Source organism: Vipera berus, assembly GCF_964194415.1.
Source record: "Vipera berus genome assembly, chromosome: 2".
NCBI lineage: Eukaryota > Metazoa > Chordata > Lepidosauria > Squamata > Viperidae > Vipera > Vipera berus.
In genome coordinates, this window is record NC_138203.1 from 71,374,949 (window position 1) to 71,401,965 (window position 27,017).

Consider the following 27,017-nt stretch of genomic DNA (forward strand, 5'->3'; position numbering starts at 1 on the left):
GTTTATAGTTTTTTTTCTATCAAATGGACTTTCCTGCCAAAATTAATCTTAAAATTAATCCTTATGACAGCGTTTCCCAACCTTAGGAACTTGAAGATGCGTGGACTTCAACTCCCAGAATTCCCCAGCCAGCTATGCTGGCTGGGGAATTCTGGGAGTTGAAGTCCACGCATCTTCAAGTTCCTAAGGTTGGGAAACGCTGCCTTATGAAACCAGACTCGCTTTCGCCCACCGCCACTCCTCTTGGCAAATGCAACTTTTGTCAACGTTGCGTTTACATAGAAAGAAAAAAAAACCCCGTAACTTATCACAATGAGTCATCCCAGCTGCAGTTCGAATGAACCTGTTTGCAACAAGTGTACGGCCTCTCCTGTTTTAAGCTGGATGTGTTTCAAGACTTGCTTTTCCAGTCTCTCACTGGTGTATCTTCTCGTGCACCTCTTTTAAGTTATCCCTCCGAAACTTTAAAATGTCTCTTTAAGATTCTAAACGTATCTCTTTTGGGTTTCCAGCGGTGGAGGATCTGCCTGATAATTCTTTTGTTTGTTGTATATTTTCGAAAAACAGATTTATTCATTCAGATCCCACCACTCGGGTTCTCAAAAAATATGGGTCCCACCATGCCAAACAAAGTTGTTGTTTTTTCTCTCGAGACAGAAGCTCTTACCAAGCTTTCTGTTTTCTATCATTCAGATCTCTTTTGAGTTCAACCTATGGTACAGGTCCCACTACTTTTTTAAAGTGCTCTTCTTGACCATTAGGCTCTTAAAACCATGTATTGTTAAAGTATTCCAAGAGAAGAGCAAGACAAGTAATATCTCTGCAGTATTTAGCATTTGGTTTTAGCTTTACTGTAAAAAACCTTAAATAGCCATAGGAATTTACACACCAAAAATAGTAGGGATTTATTTAAAATCAATGACTTGTAAGTTAGAAAAGTTGGAAAGATTATGGAAAAAACTAAATTTATCTTGGCTAAGTAGTATTGTAGCCTTTATATTGAACATTTTACCAAGAGTTAATTTTCATTTTCAAATGGTTCCAATACATATTGTAAAGACATAAAATGAATTGGCATAAACAAGTAATGGACTCCACGTAGTTTAATAAAAAGATCAAACTTTAAATTCAAGATTCTACAGGACTTGAAAGAGAATGGTGGATTAGTAGTCAAAGTTTTAAATTGTATTATGCTAGTTCTTTAATATGGAATACACAGTTAGCTCCATAGTTAAAAAAACATTACATTCAAGAATTAGGGAAGTGACATTCAGGCCTGAAACTCTAGGAAACAGTGGGTGCATGAACAAGGATAGGACTGGTGTGCCACAAAAATGTCTACTGCAACGGTCCAGCATCTTCTATTTCTATTTGTGGAATTATTATTCCCCCCACTAATCTGTATCTTTGAATAATAGTCCTTCTAAGTACTGCTCAATATGCCACAACCTAAGTGAATGAAATTACTTGGCTCTGGACATGATTTTAAAAAGGTATAAAGACAAAATGGAACCATAATTGCCTGTAGAATGTAATCTTTTTTATTTTACGAGTGGTGGAAAGTTTTAAAACCGAAAGTCTCATTTATTTTCTACATAATTTCCTTAATCTTGGCACTCTCTAGCCTTATGGCAGTCAGCCTAGAAAACAGTTTCATATATACAGTCATTGCTTTTGAAAATAGTATACAGTTCTATTTAAAGTAGAAAAATAACATCCAAGGGGAAAATGGGAATTATGAAACATATAAAAGTTAAAAGCAGTAGAAATTTCATGGCTTTGCACAAGTATCAGATGTTAAGGGAACAACTGAAGACACTTTTTGTTTGAAAGGCACTTTTGTTTCTTACAGTAAAGCATTGTGGTTTTCATCAAGCTTCCATTAAGCCCAACAAGAGAATATTAAAAAGGCAATTTCAGTGAGGAAAAGAATTCCAAGTTAAAAATGTATAGATGCCAGAAATTAATACCAACTTTATAAATGTATTTGGTCCTTTTGTAAAACAGGCAACCATGATCCAGTCCCTTCAATACTTAAATGACACTGCGCCATTCTAGTGAGCAGATACTTGTCAGGTTCACTAATAACCCCAAATATACATATACTTGTTTAAAAGAATCAGAGCTTTTGATGTGCAAGTGTGTCCCAGAACAATGGCTTGACTGTTAATAATTTTATAATTCTGTATCTCTGTATCGAGATGGCTGCCCATAGTATCCACGCTTGGACTGATCAGATAGCTGCCTCCGATAATCTTCCTCTTCTGCATCACTGCCATAAATTCCTGGATTATCTAGGTAAGATCTAGCAGCCGGCTTCTGAGGCTCGGGAGGTCTGGAACTAAAATCAACATATATAAAGTTATTTTGAGTGAGCTAACACAGAGACTATTCCTGAAATTAGGCTGCTAGCATAGGATAATAGATCCTGTGAGAATGTGGGCAACTAAACTACAAAATACTGCTAATTTTTATTTTTCTGATTGGGATATATTTTAGGGGCAGCAAAGTTTTTATGCACTCTATCCATTTAGCTCTCTGACAATATTCTTTCACAGCTCATTTTACAAACGTTTGTTAAAACAAAACCATAATAAGATGGGAAAGAGAAAAGCTATTTTTAATAATATTCTGCAGCTTTCTTCTACTCTACAAGACTGCCATAACTATTATGAATGAATTCTTCTGGACATGATTGATATTCCTTAAAAATCAGAGAAAAATGATCTTTTTTTACCAAAGTACTTAATATTTACTGTTAATCTACCAGGGTTACTTCTCAAATAGCTCAATAATTTGACATATTTAATCAGGTCCAACTGCAGTGTAGCCGAGAAAAGCTCTCTGACGAAAGTGGGAAAGAAGGTGTATACTTAATTAGGTCAGTATTTTAGTAGAGGACAAGCAAAGAGAACAAAGGATGGTTATGAATAAAATTCTTACAGAAGAAAATTTGGCTGCAAATGGTCAGGAGTGTATTTCCACATATAAAATGTGAAAAGGAACAAGCTTCTTTGTTGGCAACAGATTTGGAAAAGATAATTATAAGCAGGTGTATGCATCTATATATATTAACTATACACATTTCTGTAGCAGTGCATTTACCAGAAGAGTCCTGGGTAGCAAACAAGGATAAAAATATTTTTAATCAATTTGAAGAAAGAAAGAAAAAGCTCCAAAACTCACACCTATAAATCACATACAACCACACCAGAGGTCCAATAATTTCCTGGTCCCAGTGAATCTGGAAAAGCCAGGTCTTCATTACCTTCTTGAAGATCAATAGGGTGGGGGCCATGCATATTGCTAGGGGAAGCCATGACAGAGAAGGCTAGCTAAAAGGACTTGGAGCACGCCCCATGCCAGATCAGACTGAAAACGCTAGAAGTAGATGGTCCTGCAACTCATCTGGGCCCATGCCACATAAATTTGAAAGTGACAAATAGAAGTCTGAAAGTCTATGTGAGCTGATGTTACTCACATAGCAATGCTGTTCTATGAGTATATCATGGTGCACCGAACACTGCCTGTGCCACTGCATTTTGGACTAGTTGACATTTCTGAATGCTCTTCAAAAGGAATCCTATGTAGAACACATTACAACACTCCCAATTGAGAGGTGACCAAGGCATGAGTGACCACGAGCAGTGCTTCCCAATCTAGGAACAGACAGAACTGGTACACAAGATAAATTCGTACAAAGGATCTCTTGGCCAAAGCTGCCATTTGTTCCCAAGCAGAAGCTGTGAGACCAGAAGGAACTCCAGAATATGCCCCAGTTGTGCCTGGGGAGCGTACTCCCAGCCAGCATTAAAGATGGCAAACCACTAGATATGGGAGGCCTTAAAACCCACAGACACTTAGCCTAGTGAAGAGTTAGCCAAACCTGGTTCTTCCCCATACAAATATTTATAGCCTCCAGGTGGTGGAAATTCTCAACCTTACTTGATAACCGAGTATAGTCAACATAGTAATACTTCATCCTGGGCCAGCAATTTCATGTAGATGTTAAATAAGGAGAGAATTGAGCACTGCTGCACCCTGCAAAGCAGAGCTCTAGAACTAAACCTCTTCCCACCCCTTCACAGCATCATCTGAAACCAGCCTCAAGGGAAGGAGGAAAACCACTGAAGGACCATGTCACTAACTCCTGCTCAACTGCTCCAGAAAATCAGTGATCAATGACATTGAACTGAGAGATCAAGGATATATACTACCCTCATGCTGAACCTACTAGAGATCATCCACAAGTGCTATCAATGACATTTCGCTATTATATCCCAATCTGATCACAATGGGTACAGATAATCAGCTTCCTCCAGAATCTTTTGGAACTGTACACTTACCACCTTGTCAACAATCTTCCCCAGAAAGGAAAGGTTGGAGAGTTGAAAACAAATACTGTTTGGTACTGTTGAGTTTGCTGATGGCCTCTTGAAGAGGCTATAAGAAAAAACGAGCGAAAAGGGCCAGGAGACAAGGTTTTTAGTCAAGTTTCACATGAAGTTCCAAGAGATTCATGTTGCCTGCAGACTGCAGAATTATATTGCTAAGCACATTGATTTGTGCTTTAAATTGTAAGCCGCCCTGAGTCTTCGGAGAAGGGCAAGATATAAATGGGATTTTTAAAAAAAAGACTGAAGGGAAGGCACAGTGAAGTAAAAAAATGTGAAAAAGATACTTAACCGCATCACACTATCTGGAGAGCTATCACCTTCCAGCTTACTTGTGGACCTCTGTTCTAAAAATATTCTGATGCTGAATAAGCATGTTACACATATTCAAAGCCACAGAAATATTTAAAAAGTATGGGCAAATTAATTCAGTTTTACCTGGCAGTCTGGGGACGGTTGTGTTCTGGCTTCTGTGTTTTCACTGGGACTGCATAAATGTCTGGGTGTTTTTGTGCTATTTCCACCTTTTAAGAAAAGTTAAAATATTTTCATATTTTCCTCAAACTATAAATTACTCTTTGATAGCAATTTTCCCTCCGACAGCAAGATGATCCATTTACTTTACTGACTTGTCAGATTATTTACAAAATATGTAAAAAAAATATCTAGACCTAGAGCTTTGGATATAAAATGGATCTCTGCATGACATACAAATTAATGGAGACTATTGTGCTAGAAAGGATAATATTTTTGTACAATTTTTCTTCATTGGCAGTTCTAGGACTCCATTCCAAGCTGTTCTGAAAAAGCATTCAAAAATCCTATCTGCCGTATCTGCAAACTGTGGTTTGAATTATATTTTTTATTAATTTGATTCTGTATCACTAGTTTTCTTACTATTCTAAAGCAAACATTTGCACAAGACCAACAGAATCATTATTTTATACCCTGGCATTCTGTGCTTCTTGCATTTCTTGCATTCTTTGTAGTCTGGCCTTGTGATCCATTTTCTCAAAAATTTTAACTTTCCCCAGCACAGATTTAGGCGTGTTCTCTTCTACAACTTCTCCCATTTTTTCTTCCGTTTCAGAAGGTTGAATGACTGGTTGAGAAGACTTCAATATAGGCCGGCCAAAGGCTGGTTTCGTGGCAATAGGGGGAGGAGCTACTTTAGCTGGTACTCCCGAATTTTCAATGCTAGCTGCATTAGGGCTGTTTGTTCTGGGTTCGTAATTCTTAGGAACATCATACGGATCTTCTTTGTTTTGCAACTTAGCCTGTAAACATAAAGACAAACGCAAGTGTGGATTTTTTACATAAAAATTACATATTCAATCTAGAAATGATCAATTTCAATAAACCTATAAAGCTGATATTTTTAGTTAACAAAACACAAGTGTAGAGCTACTTTTCCCCCTTAATTTTCGCATCAAGATTTGAAGCTAGAAACTAAACAGCAGATGTTGAAAAGTAACTAAAACACTCTTAATAAATGAATCAACAGTCCATGGATGGCTATGTTTAGCAGACCAACTAGATGCCACAAAAATTTGCAAGCTTTTAAATCCTCCAGGCCATTCAATAGCATGAATCCCCCTTTTGGGACATTTTCTCTGACATTATTCTACAAAAAGTATTGCCCAGCTCAGGATTTAAAACTTTAAAACCAGTGGACTTCAACATCCAGAATTCTGGGAATTCTGGAAGTTGAAGTCCACAACAATGGGAAGATGTGGAGAGACCTGGCCCGTAGAATCACCAAGAGTCAGATACAGTGAATGGATAACATCATCATCAAGTCTATAAGTCTTAAAAGTTGCCAAAGTTGGACAGACCTGGTTTAAACTAGTCCCATTTCTTTTTTTCTTTACTTTTTATAGTCCTGTGTTTTGGTGATTAATGAAGAAACATCAACAATTCTCACAAGCTGTAGAGATTTTTCATGTTACCTTTGGAGGTTCAGGCTTGAAGGCTGGGGGTGGACTGGGGTCCCTTAAAACTTCCCTGCTCCCAGCTTTTCTCATCTGAGCTTTTGGTTCAGGGCTAAATTTCCTTAGACTCTACAAGCAAGTAATAATAACCATGATGCATATATTCACATAGTTCTGGCTTCATGTGAAGAGAAATTACAGTTTTGCAACTGGCAGTAAAGACGCATGAGTTCTTGCACCCCAGACATTAATGCAAACAGCATTCATTAGTATCTGGAAATGACATGAGTTGTTTTCCAGGCTTCTCTTTCATTACATGCGATCCATCAGTATTTACAATGCAAAGTTCTGAAAGAAGAAGAAACGAAAGCTCTTACCTCCTCCTGTTGCACAGGTTCAGAGGACCGATTGATAGAAGAAACTCTTGGCTCATAGTATGGCTCATCAAGTTCATTATCTGTGTAAGCCCCACCTTCCCCATCCGTGTCTTCCATGTCGCTGATTAGTCGACTATCACAGCTCAGATAGTCAGCACCCATGGCGGTTAAATATGACATACGATCATCAATGTCATCATCCATTCCTTCCAACTGCAAAAAAGGGTTTTGTAAAAAAGATTTTTGAGGCTCAGAACACAGGCAGTCCTCGACGTGCAGCTGATTGCTTAATGACTATTCAAAGCTACAATGGATTCAAAAAAGTTAAAACCTATCCTTGAGGTTATGATTACTGCACCACTTGTGGTCATGTGATTGCAGTTCAGGTGCTTATCAACTGGCTTGCATTTACAAATGTGTGCAGCCTCCCAACGCCCATTGGATAAACTGGATTCAGACTTAGAACTGTGATTCATTTACTAACCTAATGACCATTTTAAAAATGGTTGTAAAATGGAGTCTTAATCATATGGCAACTTGACTTACTACCACAATGACTTATGATCAAAATTCTGGGCTCAATTGTGGTCCTAAGACAAGGACTTATATTAGGCAACTGTTATACTGAACACAGTAGGAAATGGAATAAAAAATATTTAAGTAAAGTCACATGCTAGAAAGAGTAGCCATACACGGTTTATTAGCGATATACTCCAGAATCTGACAGCCTTTTCAAGGCATCAACACAACCTGATGCAATAGCATGTTACCTAAAAATCAAAAGGTAAAAAATGGCTAAAATCCAATGACACTGCTGCATCTCACAAGATTTCAGCATTTTCAATCTGAACAATGAAAGTCAGTGAAATTTAGCAATCCTGTATTGACCTATAAATGTACTGAGAAAGACCCATGAATGTTTCCATGAATGCCTTAGAGCCCATTAGTATCAGAATGCTAAGTTTTTAACTATGAAACCTTAGCCAGATTGTTTTTAATATGTCAACAATTAGGCACAATGGCTATTCCATGAAATTCAACAACCTTTACTTTGAACAAGGAGACTTCTGTACACACATAAAGAAGAAATTCCTCTAAACATAAAACCTTTCCTCTCATAGACTCCTGGTCCATGTTCCAGGTGAACATGCATGCACAAACCGAAAGGACGTGAGCACATACCTTTCCTTCTGAAACCCATACTGCTTCATTTTGTTGTTGCTGAATAGCATCTTTAAGACTGCCATACCAACTGTCATTGGCTGAATTTAGATCAATGGTAGCTGCAGAAATAGAATTCTTGGATTACTGCCAAACATTTCATTATCTTACTTTAATGATTTTTCAATAGAACAAGATCACTGCTTTTCTCCACCTGTTAATTACCTCGCTAATTACTATAAGTCTGTGAGGAGATGTTTAATATTTAAAATCAGACTAAACCAACAGCACAGCATTCAATCAATGTAAAAGTAAAAATGAGAAAGTGATCAAGAATGGATAATATACTTAATTATACCATCCTTCCTGTATGCTTTGGTCCTACTTAAGAAACATGTTATATCATATTTGAAATAAATCATATTTTTCTACTTTACTACTGATTTCTTCTTCTAAAACTTGTAGTTTAGAACAATAACAGACACTTTTTTCAGGACCTCCCCTACTGAACTCTTAAATATAGCTTAGAAGAACAAACAATATGTTGTGTGCATATAATCAGAATAGTTCTATTAATGCATTTAATGCTGTAACCCATTTAAGCTATTTGGACCAAGCTTTCTGGGAAAGCCTAGGAACTCTAGCTTATTCCACTGCTTAAAACTTCCTATAATTAGAATATTTTTGATTTTCTATAATTGGAATATTTTTCCAAAACTATTAAAAGTTACCTTATGTATAAATATATTGCTTTTGTCTTAATTCCAACAGAGATATTATCTACCCAAAACTTGTGTATTCAATAGAATTTGGAGTTTGATTGTTGAATACACTATGACATTTCCTGTATGGCAATCACATAACATTTACTCTATACACCAAAAGATGCTTTCACAGCAAGCAAGTGATGGTTTTATGCACCTGTAAAAAGATGGAAACATGTCTTCTTCAACTTATTTGCTTGATCATAAAGCTTCCGTGCACTCTTGTTGGATGTGGGAATTAGCCTTTGCCTCATAACTTTGACACCTTGTTTACTGTCTGGATTGAAAAAAACTACAATTGGGAACCATTGAGTGTAGTTTAACAGATCCACAGCTTTGGGAGTCACATCCAACAAAGCATGCTTGTCCTGTACAAGAAAATGGCAATATTGTATGAAAGGGGGGGGGAAACATAGCAATATTTTAATATGGTCTACTACTATTATTCTAATGGAAGGTATACAAAAGAAAAAATATACCTGTTCAATAATCTGTCTCACAGTGTTCAAACGTACTACACCGGTGGACTTCTCCGAACCTGCGTCTTTTGGTTCTGTTTCTGAAAGAGTAATATGCTAGTTTTATCATATATTTAAGGTTTGTTTTAGGAAGTAACATTAACAGTGTTTTCAACTTGGCTGCCAGAATAGAAAAATCTAAAAGTAATACATATTTTTGTTCAAAGTTCCAATATCAATCTTAAAAGCTCTTAATCATTTTAGGTCAGGAATGTCTTAATTAGTGTCACTTCACCGACAAAATTTGTGCCAGAGGTTTTGCTTATGTGCCCAAAATTAAATTCCTTAGTTTGACAAGTTTATGAATTACTTTTCTCATTTATGACTACTGCAATCCAGTTTAGTTTAATGGTTAAGACACTAGACTAGAAACCAGGAGACTGTGAGTTCTAGTCATGCCTTAAGAATGAAAGCTGGCTAAGTAACTTGTGGGAAAACTCCAGGAAGAACATAAAAAGTTGGGTCTTTTCTGTAATGGCTTTCTATCCAAAGATCATTCACTAGGACTAGGGCTTTTACAATGCTAAGGTAATGAGCCATTAAAAATAAAAACCTCTTTAACTTTTGTTCAAGTTCAGCTGTTGACATTACTCTTGGACAGACTCATCTAGTTTTCTTGCCATCAGTCTGTCAAGAATGGCCAAGAAGCAGTTGACATTCCCTTCTTCAGATTTTTTTTAAACTTCCCAGTCTATTTCTTACCAATCTCATAGCCGAGTTCCAAGAAATTCTTTGAAACTGTAAATTCTTAAAGTATTTGGGGGAGAGATAGTCTAAGACATTTTTTTCTTACCTATTTCATTGCCATTACTTATAATTATGTGATGTACTATTTTTGTTCAATTAATAACAAGCATGAAGTCACTCACTGGCAGGCTGATATAGCTCTGGCAACTCATTACACAACTTCTCCATCGCGATGTCTGCAATAGGACCAAATATCACCACTGGCCTCCTAAAACCAGCTGCAAAGAAAACATGTAGTTCATTACCATGATTAAAATATGAAAGTAAAAAACTAATCATTTAAAGTTTATTGTCATTAGAGGAAGAAGTCCAATTGCTGCATCAATGAATTCTGCTCATACAACAACACATTTTTCTCTTGTTCATCTTGTTACTCACTACATACCCATTGTTCTTGAGGATTCCCCAAGACTATTGAAACAATTTTCACAGTATATGGAGGCAGGAGAGGAAAGGAAAATTGCCTTCTTCCATTGCCTTGGTGAAAGTAATTTCAACAGGGGAACATAATTGGCTAACATCTATTGTCTGTAAATTGGATACCTACCTTAATTTATATGTAAACATTTCTCTTTACAAGGGAAAGTTTACAGTCATTAGGACTAGCTTCCTACAGGAATTAAAAAGAAATTTGTAAGCCAGGTTTCAACACAAACTGAACTCTTGATGAAGTCATTTGAGATGTTACGGACTCCAAAACTCTTACCATTTTTGTAATAAGGGGCTGGCTCAGGAATTCTGGGAGTTGAAGTCCACAGGTCATAAGGGTGCCATAGTTGCTGACCAGTGGTATAGAGATAAAACTGAAGAATTATATTTTTTTAACATTTTCCCCCTCCCCAAATGAAGTATCTATATTTTATAAATAAGGACGTAGGTTCCCTGTTCTTAAATAATGTTGCTCACTCACCTTCCCTGAGTATAACCCTCTCATAGGCTGGAAATTTTGTGCCAACAGATGAAATTGCTGTTAGATCTTCTCGGCTCTTCTTCAGATTCTTTTTCATTCCTGACCGCTGGCCACGCATCCGCCAGAAGTCAGCCCTATCACTGGAACCATCCCTCTGAGCATTTTGAACACTGGCCAACTGTTCAGCCCTGAAAGGGAGAGCATTTGCTCCATTTTTTCAAAAGCCAACAATGGAAATACAGCAAGGATCAAACACAATTGATTTCTAAGTTTTAAGAAAGAACCTGATTTAAAAGATTTGAATACTTAGTCCCTAACATTGTCATAGGAACTTAAGAAGTGAGTTCATATATGTGCTGATGGCTAAAATGCCAATCCTTTGAGCTGAGGCCTTCTCATAAGTGTCCACAGGAGCTTTCCTAGCCCCTATATTACATTAGTTCATTTTTGCAATTCATTTGAATAGGAACAGATAAAGGTGTGCCGTTTTTGGAACAGGGCTAAAATTATTCCTTGGTCCTGGTGGATCTAGTTCTACCTACATCTATTTGTACATCAAACTTGATTTAAATGAAACTTCAGAGGGATGATCAAGAAACACTGCAGACTAGCACTTAGTAAGGTAGCAATGAAGGCCTTGGACAAGTTATTCTGCTGCAATTACCAGTCCATAGCTATAAAAACTAGAATCTTTGTTCCTCCTTTCAAAGTTCACAGATGAGAAATCTAGACTTTGAAGAAGCAGGATTAAAAAGTATTGATGCTTTTGATATTTGATGTTGCAGAAGACTCCTGAGAATACTAAGGCTAGCCAAGAAAACAAACCAATCAATCATAGAATAAGTCAATTCAGGGTTGTAACTCAAGGACAAATTTTAGACACATTATGTAAAGACCAAGATCCTTGAATAAGAGGGACAATGGACTAAATTACAGCAACAATGGGTGCACCACTGGGAAACTTGAAGGACCAGGTCTGAAGTACAGTCACCCTGGAGAAATCTATACAATCACTAAGAACAAGCATCAACTAGATATATCACCATAATGTGATGCAATAAAGGTAAGGTATCCCATGTTACATTTACAGGAGAGTAACATACCTGCTTTTATTCGGAATCAACCCTTTCTCTAATTCGCTGTCAATTCTCACAGCCAACCAATGGCCCAGCTTCCCATCATACAATGTATCAACCACACGGAAGACATCACCCCGGGTGAAAACCAAGCTCTGTGGAGTTTCTTTTTCACATTCAAAGTGGGTCCTTATGAAGAAAGAATCCCCTCTACCACAAGCCATTATGTCTCTATAAACTGGGTGGGGGTGGAGAAGGAAGGAACAGATGCAAGAAAAACCCTAATTATTATTATTTGCTTCCATCAAATAAATAAGAGCCATAGATATAGAAGAATAGAAAATACTTTTATATCACTTTTCACACAGGACTATTTTTCCCCTATATTACACAGAAATCAATTTCTGAATTTCAACATGCTATATCCTACTATCAATGGCTCATATTTTAAAAGGAATCATATATATTAACAGATATTTCCTATAAATTTATAATAGCAATAATGGAAACAAAGAAGTTGGTTTTGCTAACCAATAATACTAATAAAATGTTTTTGATCACTGGACATTTTTGTAGCTTTAAAAATTGGAGATATCTCTTTTTAACAGGAAGGTAAATAATACTTTCAACCACTATGCCAGTTAACAACCAGTGATCTACTTAGCTATCTTAAAAACTTGGATGTTTATCAGAAAAATTACATTACTGTAACTAATAAACATTTCTAAGAATATGATAAACATCAGTAGATATAAACAGAAAAGATAAAACAAGAAAATATATTAAATAAAGCAGCACATTAGAAACGTGCTATTTTTTACAAATTACATATTCATCATACGTACCCTCATATTTGCTCTGAGCCAAAATTGTCACGATATCACCTTTAGGAATTTCTAAAAGGTAGAGAACAGCATCCTCCCGAATAATACCTCTGAAATCCTGACTGTTTACCTGGTGCAAAGGAACCATATTCAGCTTTAGGATTTCTTTCAGCTTTTTAAAAAATCACTATATAACGCAATTTTAGGTAACCATACAATACTTTTTAGTGGTTTATGTTTTATATTATTGCAGCTTTCACTAAGCAGGTACATCGATTTATAATGAGAATTACATCTGTAAGGCACAAGAACTGAAGAAGCCCACAAAAAAATAGGGAATTTACCTGAATGATTTCACATATTCTATTATAATATGGGAAATCACAACCAACTTTAGTCACCCTGCTTTCCTTAAAAATAGTCTTACATTTAAGCCAGGCTATCAAAAAATACTGATATTGACAGATTATAATCTGTTAATTATAATAAAGAGCACAGAAAGGCAAAGGAATTTTTGTGACAAGGGGATTTTTTTTCTTTCATAAAAAATTGAAAATAAAATGTATATCTCAGCCACATCACTAAACAGGCTTCCTAAAAGAAAATTTCAGAATTGTTCTCATAATTATAAACATCAGGGATATTTTTTCAGTTAAGTTGCTTAAAATAATAGATTTTAAATGGAAAATAATTCTGCATGCAAACCTTAAGAATTTGATCTCCCTCCTGTAGGCCTTCCTGTTCTGCTGAGGTCCCTTCTTGAATTCCAGCAACAAATATTCCTACATCATTCCCACCAGCCAACCGGAGACCCACACTATCTCCTTTCCTGAACTGCACCATTTTTGTATCAGGACTTAAAAGAGAAAACAATGGATGTTATTTGTTTCAGTTTAAAATATAATAGGCTATAAATAATTTCCATAGCAGTGTTTTTCAACCTTAGCAAGTTTAAGATATAGGGATTTCAACTCCCAGAATTCACAAGCCAGTGGAAAGTGTAGAGTGCTGCCTTTGATATGGTAGACCGGGGTTCAACTCCAAGCTGGTACTTACCTTACCAGTAGGGGTCCTTGGGCAAAAGCCCTATTGTTTCACCTGCCTACCTTAGATATGAGTGACACAAACTTAAAGAGTCATGTTGGTTTGGATGTTACCCAGGTTAACAAGATCTGCTGCATCAGATGCTGGGAACCAGAATAATCTGACAAGTGGGCTACTGGAACAAACTATACATGGATGAGATAAGAGACTCTGGAATTGATGAAATGCTATTACATTAGTCCTAATGAGGGGATATGAAATGTATGAGGGAAATATGAATGGACAAAAAACAACATTCATACTAACTGAGAAGCAGCTAGTAAGCCAATGCTTCAACATATTAAAGATGAAACTGTTCTCATTATTTGTGGAAAGACCCAGAAGGTGCAGCCAACACCTGAAGGTGGAATAACACTGCCACCCTCTCCATTAGAGAGTATGGCAATTGATATGTGGCATAGGATCGTGGGGAAAGTAGCAACAGTCAACCCTCGAGAACTTCTGCATAGTATATGGGCCGGACCCTCCCAAATCTAGAGGACAGATTACACAGATTATGGAGAATAAGAAGTTAAGATCAGAAGTTAAGAAGGACAGACAGGTACTGGCCAATCAACCAGACACGGTGATAGTAGACAAGGACCAAAAGACAGCAAAAGTAATAGTGCTGAATGACAGCAACAATAGGAAAAAGGAGTATGAAAAGTTGGAGAAGTACCAAGGCCTGAAGATGTGGAAAGTAAAGGCCAAAATGGTTGCAGGAGTGGCACTCGGGGCTGTGACTCCTAAACTGGGAGAGTAGCTTCAACAGATTCCTGGAACATCAGAGCTATCTGTGCAAGAAAATGCAATGCTAGGATTCTGCACAGAACCCTCAAACTCCCAGGCCTTTGGTAGAGGACCCAAGATCAAGAAAGACGCATAAGGGTGAAAAGGAATATTTTTCATTTATATTCCTTCCACTCTAATCCTCTTTCAAGTTTGAAACTCATGTTCTGATTGCAGAATCGATTGTTTCAATCTTACTAGAAACATCCTGACGTGACCAGAAACATTTTAAGCATATTTAGAACTGTTTTGAGTTCAGTATAATAAGAACAGTTTCAAAACACTTCTGGTGAAATTAGAACTGCCATTTTATCCTTGCAAGGTTCATAAGAAATCAAAACAATACTCATAAAAGTTAAAAAGTCATACCCATATATTGCTTGATCCTCAGGACTTGGCTGAAGAAATACTCTTGTTGCTGGTTTTGAATGTACAACTGTATTATGCATATATATAGAGAGAGAGATAAATAAAAAATAAACTTAGAATCTGCTTCTATTTTAGTCCTCAATAATAAAAAATGATATATCAGAAATTCTGTACGTTTTACTTAAAATAATCTGTATTAATATCTGTCTCCTTGCTCCCAGTAAATATAGAATGTATAAGATAACATACACTATTGCTAAAATTTTATTTGCCAAGTATGAAATGCTACAAGTAGTATATTCCAAAAATGCAGCAAAATCAGAATCCTATAGCACATCTATACAAACAAAACTTATGGCACCCATCCAATGTTCTTATTCAACATCATTTAATGTTGTGTGCCTTAATATCTCAAAGGAAATTTCAAAAATATATTCTATCCTACTATAAACCACTATATAAATTGGTTTGCATATTAGACTAGTACAGTTTTATTAACCACAGTTTATTGATAAAACACAATTGACTGGATGGATTTACAGACTATATTAAGGCAAAACCAAATTATCTATATTTTGGCTTCACGTCTGTACCTGATCAATACTAATTTTACTTAATGCTCTTTTGCTTTAATAATAACTTTCTTTCCTTCAAAAAATTTCTAGCATGTGTCATCAAATACGCTAAACCATAGTTTATTAGTCAATTTTTGTTAAGATAAGCCATTATCGACTGGGCGCTCAACAAGCTACTCCATAAATTAGGTAACATTATGTAAATTATTAAATTATCTCCAATTCTTGCTTCTCACCCAGTACATTTGGGCAGAGTAGGTGTGATCTCCTCAACTTAATATTCTCCTCTTGTGGGACTGAGAAAACATGCTTTCTTGGTCACTGCCCTTGCCCTCTCAACAGGATCTGCCACACAGGTACATAAGGTACCAACTCTTCTGGGGTTCCAGAAGACTTACCTCTGTTCCTAGGACTGGAACAGATACATCATGAAGCCCCTATCATTTTTTATAACTGTGGTTATGCCTGGATGCCACACAAGCACGGAGAGGGCTTCACTCACTTCTGCGGCCTGGTTCCTGGCAGGCCGCAGACCAGTGCCGGTCCACAGCCTGGAGGCTGGGTCCCCTACTGTAAGCCACCCAGAGCCTGTTTGAGTGAGCAACCACTGATAGTGATAGATAACAATATTAACAACACAATATAAATAAATACATTAAAATGATCTGATTGGCTGTGGATTTTTGTGTTGAAGGAATCCAACTTGTGAGAATAGGTCAGGGGGCTTAATTGCCTGAAGCTGGAGGAAAGCAGACTATTATTATTCAATCCTATGAATCATTAATCAAATTTTGTAACTACATAATGGAAACCAGGATGCCTTGTTACTGAATCCAAAGGATCTCAAAAGAAAGCAGCACTAACCTGGCAGATCGTCTTGGTACTTCACTTGACTATTTGTCTCTGGTATTAAAGCGGCTGTGGAATCCACAGTTGATCGAAAAGGAGTGGGCATTGCTCCCATTTTGGAAAGTCTACTGGTTGGGTCTTCTTTTGCACTTAATACAAAAATCAGATACTATTAAGAACAAATCAAGGCTTCTGTGAGATAACAAAAAGTAAATGCCAATACAGTATACATCTCACCTCAATTTTTCCTTTAGCTTTTCATTTGAAGAATGGCATTCCACATCAGAATGATGCAGTCGTCTGTCATCCTGAGGTGAGCAAGATCGGTTTGACTCTATTTCTGAAATATCTGTTGGCAGAACATAGTGCAGAGTCTGGAAAAGTTACCGCCGTCTATAATTTTAACATTTGTGGACGTGTATGCATAATAAGGAAGGAACACGGTGGCTCAGTGGGTTAGGACGCTGAGCTTGTCAATCAGAAGGTCGGCAGTTTGGCGGGTCGAACCCCGAGTGACGCGTAGCAGAGTGAGCGCCTGTTACTCATCCCAGCTTCTGCCAACCTAGCAGTTCGAAAGCACGTAAAAATGCAAGTGGAAAAATAGGGACCACTACGGTGGGAAGATAACAGCGTTCCGTGCGCTTTTAGCGTCTAGTCATGCCGGCCACATGACCACGGAGACATCCTCGGACAAACGTTGGCTCTTCGGCTTTGAAAGGGAGATGAGCACCAGCCCCTAGAGTTGGAAACGACTAGCACGCATGTGCGGGGGAACCTTTTATGCATAATGAAAGGCTTTCTTCTTTTAAACACTGACAGCAAAAAATGCTTTCTGAAATTAAAGCAAGCTGATGCTACAAGGTACTCCAGCTAGGAAACTAAGCCCTCCAGGCAGAAAATTAAACCACTTTAACTTTGATTACCAAACAGATCTAAACTTGGGATAGAGATTTCTTAGCTTTTCATTGAAGGATGTCATTCAACAAGCCTCGTTCAGATGAAGCCTTTGAAAAAATAATAATCTGTGGCAATCTTTAGGGTTGGCATAAAAATTACGACCAGTTGCTTGAAAGCTAGTGTGGTAGTAGCTTCCAGGGAAATGGAAATATCAGATTGTCACTTCTCATTGTGTAGTTATCTTGGAAGTCACTAGAACAGGAAGGCAGCATTCTTCTCTTGAAGCCTTAGGCCAGAATAGATACCAATCTCTTGATGTTCTGGCATATATCCAAAGGCAGGCAGAAGAAGTAAGGTCTTTTCAAATATGCACAATCCGGGGATACATGCCACATGTGGCCCCTAGCACTGTTTTGGCCCAGAAATCAGGATTTTGGAGTATTAAGGGGAAAGATTTATACTTTAAACTTTATAGCGCTCACCTGACACCTTAAAACACTTAATTTCCTTTAAACTTTAAGGCAGTGGTCCCCAACCTTTCCAGCTCTGTGGACCAGCACCAGCGCTGGCAGTGTGTGTGTGTGTGGAGGCGATGGTTCAGTGCAAATCGAGCTTTGCGCGTAAGTGTGTGCGTCCACTGCTTGCACAAATGAAGTTTTGTGCACTGACCTGCTCACCCAGTGCTTCTGCGGCCTGGTTCCCAGTGGGCTGTGGTACAGGTTAGGGAGCCCTTCTTTAAGGCATTCCTTTTGCTGTAAAGCCCATCAAAAGCAAACCAAACCTGATAAATCCCATCCATTATGGAGAAATTGTAATGTCATCAGTCTTCTTTTCTCTCAGAGGTCCTCCGAGGCTGAAGAAATTATAAGGGTGACCTCAGCACTAGGAAGAAAATACTTCCTATCACCAGAAGCAACCTCAGATTTTTCTAGCCCTGCTTTCAAAACAAGTGAAAAGGAGCTATTCACTTCAAGGGGATACTAGCTGTTTCCGGAAAACTGAGTAAGGTATGCCTGTTATTGCCTTCCTTAGCCATGAATTCCTGCCAATGATTATGAGCATTTACTGCGTATGTGAAAATGGAGGAAAACTAGCACCTATGAAATAGCATGGGATAGACAGCAGGCTTATTTAGAGGTATTTGCCTCTCCAGTATCAAGGATGGAAGCTATGAACAACATGGAAAAATAGAACATGATATGAAGCATGTATGTTCCATGGCTGATTCCTAGCTCATTATTGTCTTAAGCTTGAGAGACAAGCCCAGAAACTTGCTCACATCCATTGCCTCAAAAATCTGATTATGCTTCAGATCAGTTAAGAGTCTGTTCTTGTTTTTCCACACAACAAACACAAAGATTTTGCATTTGGATACATTTATAGATCTATTTAAGATGCAACATACTATATGTAGATGTTGCTCACAACTCTTTTGAAAATCATTAAAACAGTTTTAACAGTTTAACAAGTGTTATTTGTCTTTGCTTTCAACCTCTTACCTTCCATTTCTGACTCGCTGTCCTGCATGGTAGGAATGTTAATTAGAGTTTGTTTTCTGTCTCTCAAAACAACCAATTGGAGTTTTCCTCTTGATTTCTCAATCAGTTTTCTAGCATCTGATAAGGACATATTCTCTGTCACTGTACCATTGATCTGAATGTGTAAAACAAGCAGATTGATTTATATCTGAAGTTCAAAGAGTTTCTGCCCAGTATTTACAAACAGGCAATTAAAACAACAACCACAAGGATATTTTTACATCCCCATTAAGAAATTAATTTTTTTGTACAATGTCATACTTTGAGAATGATGTCTCCTTCGTGCAAATTGCCATCCTTTGTTGCCAGGCCAGTACTAGTCATTTCTTTGATAAAAATCTGACTTCCAAGCCGCAGACCATATTCTGCAAGAGGAACAAGAAGACAGAGTTTTGCGATTTATCGAATTGCATACTAGCAATTTCCAAATTTTGCTTCTAAGAGTTCTATCAGTTTTTTGTCCTGCAATATGCACATTTTAGACCCAATGGTGCAATTTATGATCCATAAAATCAAAGATAGTCTACCAATTAAATTTGGCTATTCTGGCTCACAAACAGGTTAACTATCATAATTCAAACAAGTACCACATATAGTTGGCAGATTATACTCAAAAAACAACTTTCAACATTGCAATGAGCTATCATATATTGAAATTCAGACATAATTTGAGTATGGGATTATATCACAAAGATCATCTAATCTAACCTTCTAATCCAGGAGAATACATTCCATCGAACCTTTGTTCAAAAATGTTTGATGAACAAAAGATAGCTTGCCTATTCAGGTTGTTTATGCCATTATCAACTGTTTCTATTATCAGAAACCATCTTTCTCACAAGATGGTTTTGTTACATGCATTTTCTTGTAAATGTGAGCCTACAATTCAGTTCTTAATCTCTCCAAAGTACAGAAAATAAATTTATATGGCAGTTATTTCATGTATTTGATGATGACTATCATACTGCCTCTAAATTACCTTTTCTTTAGGCATTTTCAACCTTTCCACCTAAAAACCTGGCTTCTCAGTGCCTCTGGGTACATTGCAGAGATAACTGGATGGGTACTTGAGGGACATAGACACTATTTATTGCATATAAACTGAGAAAAATTGTTTGATGCTTGCCCTTTAATACAGCAAGTCATTTAAAACTAAAGCAATTTTCTGACTCAGCTTTAAATATATAAACAATCGTTGGCAAAATCTTGAAAAATGCAGGAGTTGGTGTTTTTTTTTTCCAAAAACCACCTAGAAATACTTCCAAGGCTCAAAGGGGAAAGTTCAGTGGTGGGATTCAAATATGTGAACATTGTGGATGCCACTTCCGGAAGTTCCTTCTGGGCCTGGGCAACAAAAAATTAGCTACTGGTTCTGCCAAAGTGGTACGAACTGGCTGAATCCCACCACTGGGAAAGTTATATATCTATCTGGTTGCTCTTTATTCGCTTCTGTAAACAAAAGTGCAAATTAAAGTTTAAAATATGTAGGCACTTCACAATGGTTTAACACTAATGAATGAATATCCTATATCCTGGAAATGCCTACATTTTTGGAGTCAGGAAGCACATTTGGAAATTTGAGAGCCCAATATGAGCCTTCAGGTAAAGTGGTTGCAGGATTGGATATAGCTGATCAAAAGATCAGCGGGGCAGCAGCTATCCACTGTTTTATTTTCTATCAAAACATTTAGGTGTCAGGTTTCCAAAGTATGGGCTTTTCAAGTGACTCTGAGGCATTGTTTACCTTAAAAGTCCTTTATTAGCCTAATACACCAGCAAATGCTTGCTAGAAGGAAGCTGGAATCTGAAATCTCCGCCCCTTGCACAATATATTAAAACACAATTATCTACCTTTCTAATTTTGTCATTAATCATATTCTCCAATTAATTTAAAGAATCAGTTTCCCTTCCCTTAGAAAAGCTGCCAAGGCCTTATCTTCTTAGAGAGAGATGGCCTTGAAAGGTGCAATCCTACTCATCCCCCCTCCTAACCTTAAACTAAAGCAATACACAAGTCTTAAAGCAATACACAAGTTTAACATATGAAATAGCTACTTCTTCATCTATTGTCAAGCAATAACATTTGATGTTAGCAGCGTTGACATTAGGATCTATAAATGGCCCACAGACATTGGTAGAAATACTTGTCAGGACTGAGGTCCACTCTGTAGCCTGCTAGATTCCTATAAAACTAGGTAGAGGAAGGATAAGGAACACATCACCAGGCACACTACTGCCCTCCACTGGCAACCCAAAGGCTATTGGTACATAGCGGGCTTTTCCCACATGGTGCCCTCCAGATGTATGCAACTACAGCTTGGCAATATCTCATTCAATTTGTCCTTCTCTAAGTTACAGGTTGTCTTTTTTAGAAGAAAAAAAATAGTGAAACATCAACAACACTGGTTTTTGCATCGATAACAGTAAGACAATGAAACCAAAGGCAAAAGGACACATTTCTTCAACCTGTACTTTAGAACTTGCCTTCGTTGGCTTTGCTTTTTGTGAGAAGAATACTAACAGGATCTTCCTGTGTTCTGCAGTCGTACGGGTCAGAGGTGGGACTGTGGGTACTCAGCCTATCTCTGCTACCACTCTTGGTTTCCCTACCACGCTGAGGGTCAGGACGAGATCGCCAGTCATAATCTCTTGGTAGACTCCTGCCTCCATCATACCCATAGTCATAGGTATCGTATCGATCAACGCTCCGCCCTCTGCTTCGGGGTCGTTGGTATTCACGGTCCAAGCTTCCCTCTCTATCCATGCTTCGGCCCCGGCTTCGGTCCCGACTGAAGCTGCGTTCTCTGCTCTGGCTGCGCCCTTTATCAGGGGCCACTCTGTAGCCCCTGTCAAGATGGTCTCCCCAGCTCTGGCTACGGCCCGCATTTCCACTGTGCCAACTCTTTTCACTGTAGCCACTCCGAGTGCTTCGACCATCAAACTCTGCACGATCATCCGGGGCTTCAAAAGCTCTGTAGTCATAGTCAAGGGACGGGCTCCGTTGAACTGCAGGGACTTGTACCTTACGTGGTCTTTTCACCACCTATTTACAGGAGAGAAGAACAAGGCTGCCTTTGTAAAAACAAGTCAACCATTTTATACAGGTAGTCCTTGACTTACAAACACTTGCCTAACGATCATTCGAAGTTATTACGGTGCTAGTGGAAAAGGAGACTTATGACTGGTCCTTGCATTTACAATTGCTGCAGTGTCCCCATAGTTGTGTGATCAAAACTTGGGTGGTTGGCAACCAGCATGTATGGCTGTAGTGTCCTAGGGGGTCACACGATTGCCATTTGTGACCTTCCCAGAAGGCTTCCAACAAGCAAAGAAGATGAGGGAAGCTGGATTCGCCTAATGATTGCATGATTCATTTAATGACCATGAGAAAAAGGTTATAAAATCAGGCCTGAGTCACTTAATGAGTGCATTGCTCGGCAACAGATGTTCTGGTATCATTGTGGCCATAAGTTGAGGACTGCTGTAGTCCATTTTCAAAAACCTAGCATAAATAAGCTAAATTTGGATGCAACATTGCATAGCACTTGACCAAATTTGATTTTCTTAGCTTATGGCTAATTCACACAAAGTGTCAAAATCACCAGTAGCAGTTCCCCAAATTATCAATGCAACACTGGGTAGCCCGTTCAATAAATTCCTTTTATGTATGGAATGAATTACACCTGCAAGTGCTTTATCAACAACAGGAATATTCCGAAATAATACAACAAAAACCCTTCTATCTTCTTCCATTTCAAAGGTTTGCTTATTTTCATATGGTTCATTTTCCCAGCATTGGGTATTTTATACCTGAATACAGTAGACTCTTCTGAAGTCCCCAAATGCAGCAGGATATTAATTTTTCCATAGCTTTAGTGACAACGGCTGGATTCATACGTTAAGTTGTAAGCCACGATTTGCAAGTCAGAACAGCTGGGTTTATATTGCACTTAAAAAACACACTCCATTCCAACTTGGTACAGTGGCTGATCATATTTTCAGGTAAAAGGCAGCAATAGAATAGGTACTCTGTTTTTTGTCTGAAATCTATTTCTCTGTCTCAGTGACTTTAAAGATTCCAATTCCCAGAATTCCCCAGCCAGTACTGGGAGTTGGAGTCCACACATTTTAATGTTGCTGAGGTTTAGAAACACTGGTCTAGACTGAAGCCTTCATTCAGGGATTAGATCAGTGCTATCCAACCTTTAAGACTTGTAGAATTGTGGACTTTAAGACTTGTGGGCTTGAACTCCCAAAATTCCCCAGCCCGCCATGAAAAACTATCAATAAATGTACAAAATGGCAGATTTTACTGAACCGAAATAGATAAACAAATACAATTTCAAATTTTATAGAATTCATTGCAGACCATAATGGAAAGGTTAGTTTTTATATATTTGATCATCTATTCTAAGACTGATCTGAAGTCATTATGTCTCCCAACACCAACACATATTAGAATCAATCTCATGGAAATCCTGAATTTTGTGGATACTCTTCTTCAAACCTTAGTAAAGGTGGGGAATTATGGCCCCTTTATGACTTGTGCACTTGATCTCCCAGAATTCCTGAGCTAGCAGGAATAAAAAGACCATAGCTCCCCACCCCTGCTTTAGGGAGAAAATATTAATACTGTAAAGTAGTATTTTTTTTTTTTTTTTTTTTTGCCGGCTCCGAAGATGGCGGACGCGCTGGGGAGAGCTCCGTAGCCCCCAACAGTAAGGCGTCCCCCCAGGAGCCCCCCAGGACGTCAATGGACCCCTGGGGTGGGGCAAGAATTTCGGGCAAATGAGCTGGGTAATTATGCCGCCCGCTGCCTCCCGAAACAACTGCAGGGGTGCCAGGACATCCCTGCCCCGCCGCCTGGGCCGCTGGCGACCGTTATAAACGGAGCCAGCACCCTCCGCCCTGCCTCTGCCGCTTGTCAACTGCCGAGCAAGGGCGGCGCCTCCGCCGATCAGCTGTGCGGCGGAGGCCCCGGCGGAAAGGATGGCAGCGGCTGCGGCGACGATTTTCAAGCCCCCAGGCTGGTCGTTGATCCAGGGAGCCTGGCAACGGCGATGGCGGTGGCGGCGGGGCGTCTCCAGGCCCCCCCCTGGCCATCCAGGAGGGGCCGGAGGCTCTGCTCTGCCCCGGCCCCCCCACCGGCTCCCGGGTGACGGCGGCGTCTCCAGGTTATCAGCGGAGACGCCGCGGACCAGCTGGACCAGCTGGGTGGCGGAGGCGGAGGCATCGGCGGCGCCGGAGGTGAGAGACCCGCCCCTGGACCACGACAGCCGTCGCAGCCATCCAGGAGGGGCCGGAGGCTCTGCTCTGCCCCGGCCCCCTGACCGGCTCCCGGGGACGGCGGCGTCTCCGGACTATCGACGGAGACGCCGCGGACCAGCTGGACCAGCTGGGTGGCGGAGGCGGCGGCATCGGCGTCGAGAGGCCCGCCCCTGGACCACGACAGCCCTGGACCACGGCAGCCCTCGCAGCCATACAGGAGGGGCTGAAGGCTCTGCTCTGCCCCTGACCGGCTCCCGGGTGGCGGCGGCATCTTCGGCGGTGAGAGCCCAGCGAGCCCTGGTCTGCGGTCTCCTCCGATGCCGATCACCGGGCAAGGGCGGCGTCTCCGCAGATCAGCTGTACGACGGAGGCGCCGGCAACGAAACCAACAGCAACAGCAACGGGCAGCGGCGGCGTCTCCGAGGATCAGAGGAGGCGCCGCGGATCAGCTGGGCGGTGGAAGAGGCGGCAGCGAAGACGACCGCGGCCGGGACTGCTTCTCCAGGCCTAGTCGTTCGCCACCCAGGGGCCTTGACAGCGGCGGTAGCACTGACGGCGTGGCATCTTCGACCCACCCCCTGTACCGCTACGGCCGTTGCAACAATCCTCAAGGAGACGCCGCAAACCAGCTTTACAACGGTAGCGGCAGCAACGAAGACATGGGCGGTGAGGCAGCTGCTCTGGGCCCTGGTCGACCGTCCTCCGAGGGGCCTTGACAGAGGCCCTGACAGAGACGCTAGTAACAGCGGTGCGGCGTCTCGACCACCGTGGGCTGCCCCTGGACGGCGGTGCCTCCGAAAGATTCACACCAAAGGAGACGCTGGACAATGGAGGCGACGGCCCGAGCCACCTCCTCGAGACACCTTGATCGGAGACGGCAACACCAGGGGCATGACACCAGGGACTCCCGTACCTCTGGGAGGCCACGCTCTGGACGGTCCTCAACCAATAGGGGCCATGGAACTGCGGCCGGGAACAACGCCCAGAGGATCAGGGAGGGAACTGTTTGGGGCGGCTGAACCACCGGAGCTGACGCCAATTAATGGATCCCTCCATCCTGCCTTCTGCCCACTCTCACCCATCTTTGCCCATTCTCTCCCCACAGGACATAACGGGCCTGGGTGCTAGCCACAGTGGCAGAGTGGCTGGGCCTTACACCTGCTACCCCATAGAGGTGAGAGCTCTATGGGGTATGCCTCACCCAGAGTACGTTCTGGACCACCTCCGGAAGCAGAGACACAACCCATCGTGAGAGGATGAGGAGTGGCCTGCTTCTGGGGGTTCGCCCGGCCAAGTGGCAGTGGCAGGGCGACGATCCAGATACGCACCTACCCGACTCGACCCTCCTGCAAATTCACCATCCAGGGGACAGCCTTCCCGGAACCACCTGTGACTATGCTTGTTCAATACTCTAGCATAGCACTGCACGCCCTCAGGGGTTCCCCACTCTCCTGGGTGCGACCCGCCTGCATCACATCCAATCTTGATGACGGGCCCAACCACTGGGCCTCTGAGAGATGGCCGGGCAGGGTCAGGGGCCTCCAGCATAAGCCCAACAAGAGGCCCCTGATTAAGTTTTTAGTTAAGTTTTTTGTGGGGTTAGGGAGGGGGGAGGGAGGAGACTATGGTTGCGCGGGAAAGGCACGCCTTCCAGCCACCATAACGCATGCCAGGCCCACGGCCGTTCGCGACGGCGTACAACGAGGACCAGTCGCCGATAACACCCAGTGGCGTACTGACAAGCGTCCCATCCCTAGGATGGTGGGGAATGGCAGAAGGTGCACAGACAGAGGGCCGTATCGTCACCGGGAGTGTCATCTCCGCTCTGTACAGGCGGTGAGACGCTCCGACCCTCTGTTCTCCCCCGGAGGACCCGGGAGCAAAGGTGCGCACCCTCCCATGCTAAGGCTGGTCTACCTGAATGCAAGGTCCGCAGCTAACAAAGCTCACCTCATTCGTGACCTAGTGGAGAGTGAGCATGCAGACCTGGCCTGCATCACGGAAACCTGGCTGGGCCCAGAGGGGGGTGTTCCTCTGGTGGACCTCTGCCCGCCAGGTTTCCAGGTACTGCACCAGCCCCGGGCTCATGGGAGGGGCGGGGGAGTGGCAGTTATCATCAGGGAATCCCTTAGCCCGCGAGAGACCACCGTCCCTCAGATGGTCGGGTGTGAGTCTCTCCTACTGAGATTCGGCCCAGGGGCGCAGTTGGGTCTGCTGCTGGCGTACCTACCACCTAATCGTGCAGCGGCGGCCCTACCCGAGCTACTCGATGTCCTCTCAGGGTTGGTGGTTGAATTCCCAAGACTCATGGTCTTGGGCGACTTTAATCTACCGTCCCTGGGAGGATCGTCCGAACTGGCTCGGGAGTTCATGGCTTCCATGACGGCCATGGACCTGTTGCAAATAATTTCTGGGCCGACTCATGAGAGAGGCCACAACCCAGACTTGGTGTTCTTGTCTGGACGGTGGCGTGATGATGTCGGTGGGGGTGCCACAACTATTACGCCCCTGTCATGGACCGATCACCACCTCCTGCGGCTAGACTTCCCCCTTGCCACCCCCCACCGTGGGTGCACGGTGCCAGTCAGATGGTACCGCCCTAGGCGCCTAATGGACCCTGATAAGTTCCAGGCAGCGCTTAGGGACTCGCGTGCACCCCCTGCTCACAGCTCGGCGGAAGCCTTAGTGGAAGCCTGGGAAAAGGCAGCCACGGAGGCTCTGGACCGAGTTGTACCCTTGCGGCCTCTGACCCGGCGCAGATCCCAGCGAGCCCCATGGTTCACCGAGGAGCTCCGGGAGATGAAGCGTCGGAGACGGGGCCTAGAGAGCCGTTGGAGGTCCAGTCGATCCGAATCCGACCGATTGCGACTAAGAATCCTCACCAGGTCTTATCTCGCTGCGATAAGGGTGGCAAAATCCAACTACTTTTCCACCCTCATCGCGTCCG

At 41.3% G+C, this 27,017-nt stretch overlaps 1 protein-coding gene and 1 long non-coding RNA gene across 6 annotated transcripts in view; one reads left to right on the forward strand and one right to left on the reverse strand.

Moving 5' to 3' along the window:
* Positions 1-469: 469 nt before the first annotated feature.
* Positions 470-27,017, reverse strand: part of TJP2 (tight junction protein 2) — an 89,192-nt gene continuing 62,644 nt past the window's right edge. For all 5 annotated transcript variants that reach the window (XM_081317521.1, XM_081317520.1, XM_081317519.1 and 2 more), the window contains 19 exons: positions 21,287-21,845; positions 19,064-19,167; positions 18,764-18,917; positions 16,605-16,716; positions 16,383-16,516; positions 14,944-15,010; positions 13,408-13,558; positions 12,724-12,832; positions 11,906-12,116; positions 10,803-10,990; positions 10,015-10,110; positions 9,107-9,186; positions 8,785-8,995; positions 7,885-7,985; positions 6,703-6,915; positions 6,344-6,454; positions 5,342-5,671; positions 4,833-4,918; positions 470-2,341 (listed from right to left, as the gene is read on the reverse strand). In XM_081317521.1, coding sequence (XP_081173647.1) covers positions 2,176-2,341; positions 4,833-4,918; positions 5,342-5,671; positions 6,344-6,454; positions 6,703-6,915; positions 7,885-7,985; positions 8,785-8,995; positions 9,107-9,186; positions 10,015-10,110; positions 10,803-10,990; positions 11,906-12,116; positions 12,724-12,832; positions 13,408-13,558; positions 14,944-15,010; positions 16,383-16,516; positions 16,605-16,716; positions 18,764-18,917; positions 19,064-19,167; positions 21,287-21,845 — 3,183 coding nt within the window. In that variant the 3' untranslated portion in view covers positions 470-2,175. The remainder of the gene's footprint in view (positions 2,342-4,832; positions 4,919-5,341; positions 5,672-6,343; positions 6,455-6,702; positions 6,916-7,884; positions 7,986-8,784; positions 8,996-9,106; positions 9,187-10,014; positions 10,111-10,802; positions 10,991-11,905; positions 12,117-12,723; positions 12,833-13,407; positions 13,559-14,943; positions 15,011-16,382; positions 16,517-16,604; positions 16,717-18,763; positions 18,918-19,063; positions 19,168-21,286; positions 21,846-27,017) is intronic.
* LOC308662085 lies at positions 2,166-5,266 on the forward strand. Its single transcript, XR_014025097.1, has 2 exons — positions 2,166-2,298; positions 4,089-5,266. It is a non-coding gene; the product is annotated as an uncharacterized lncRNA (long non-coding RNA).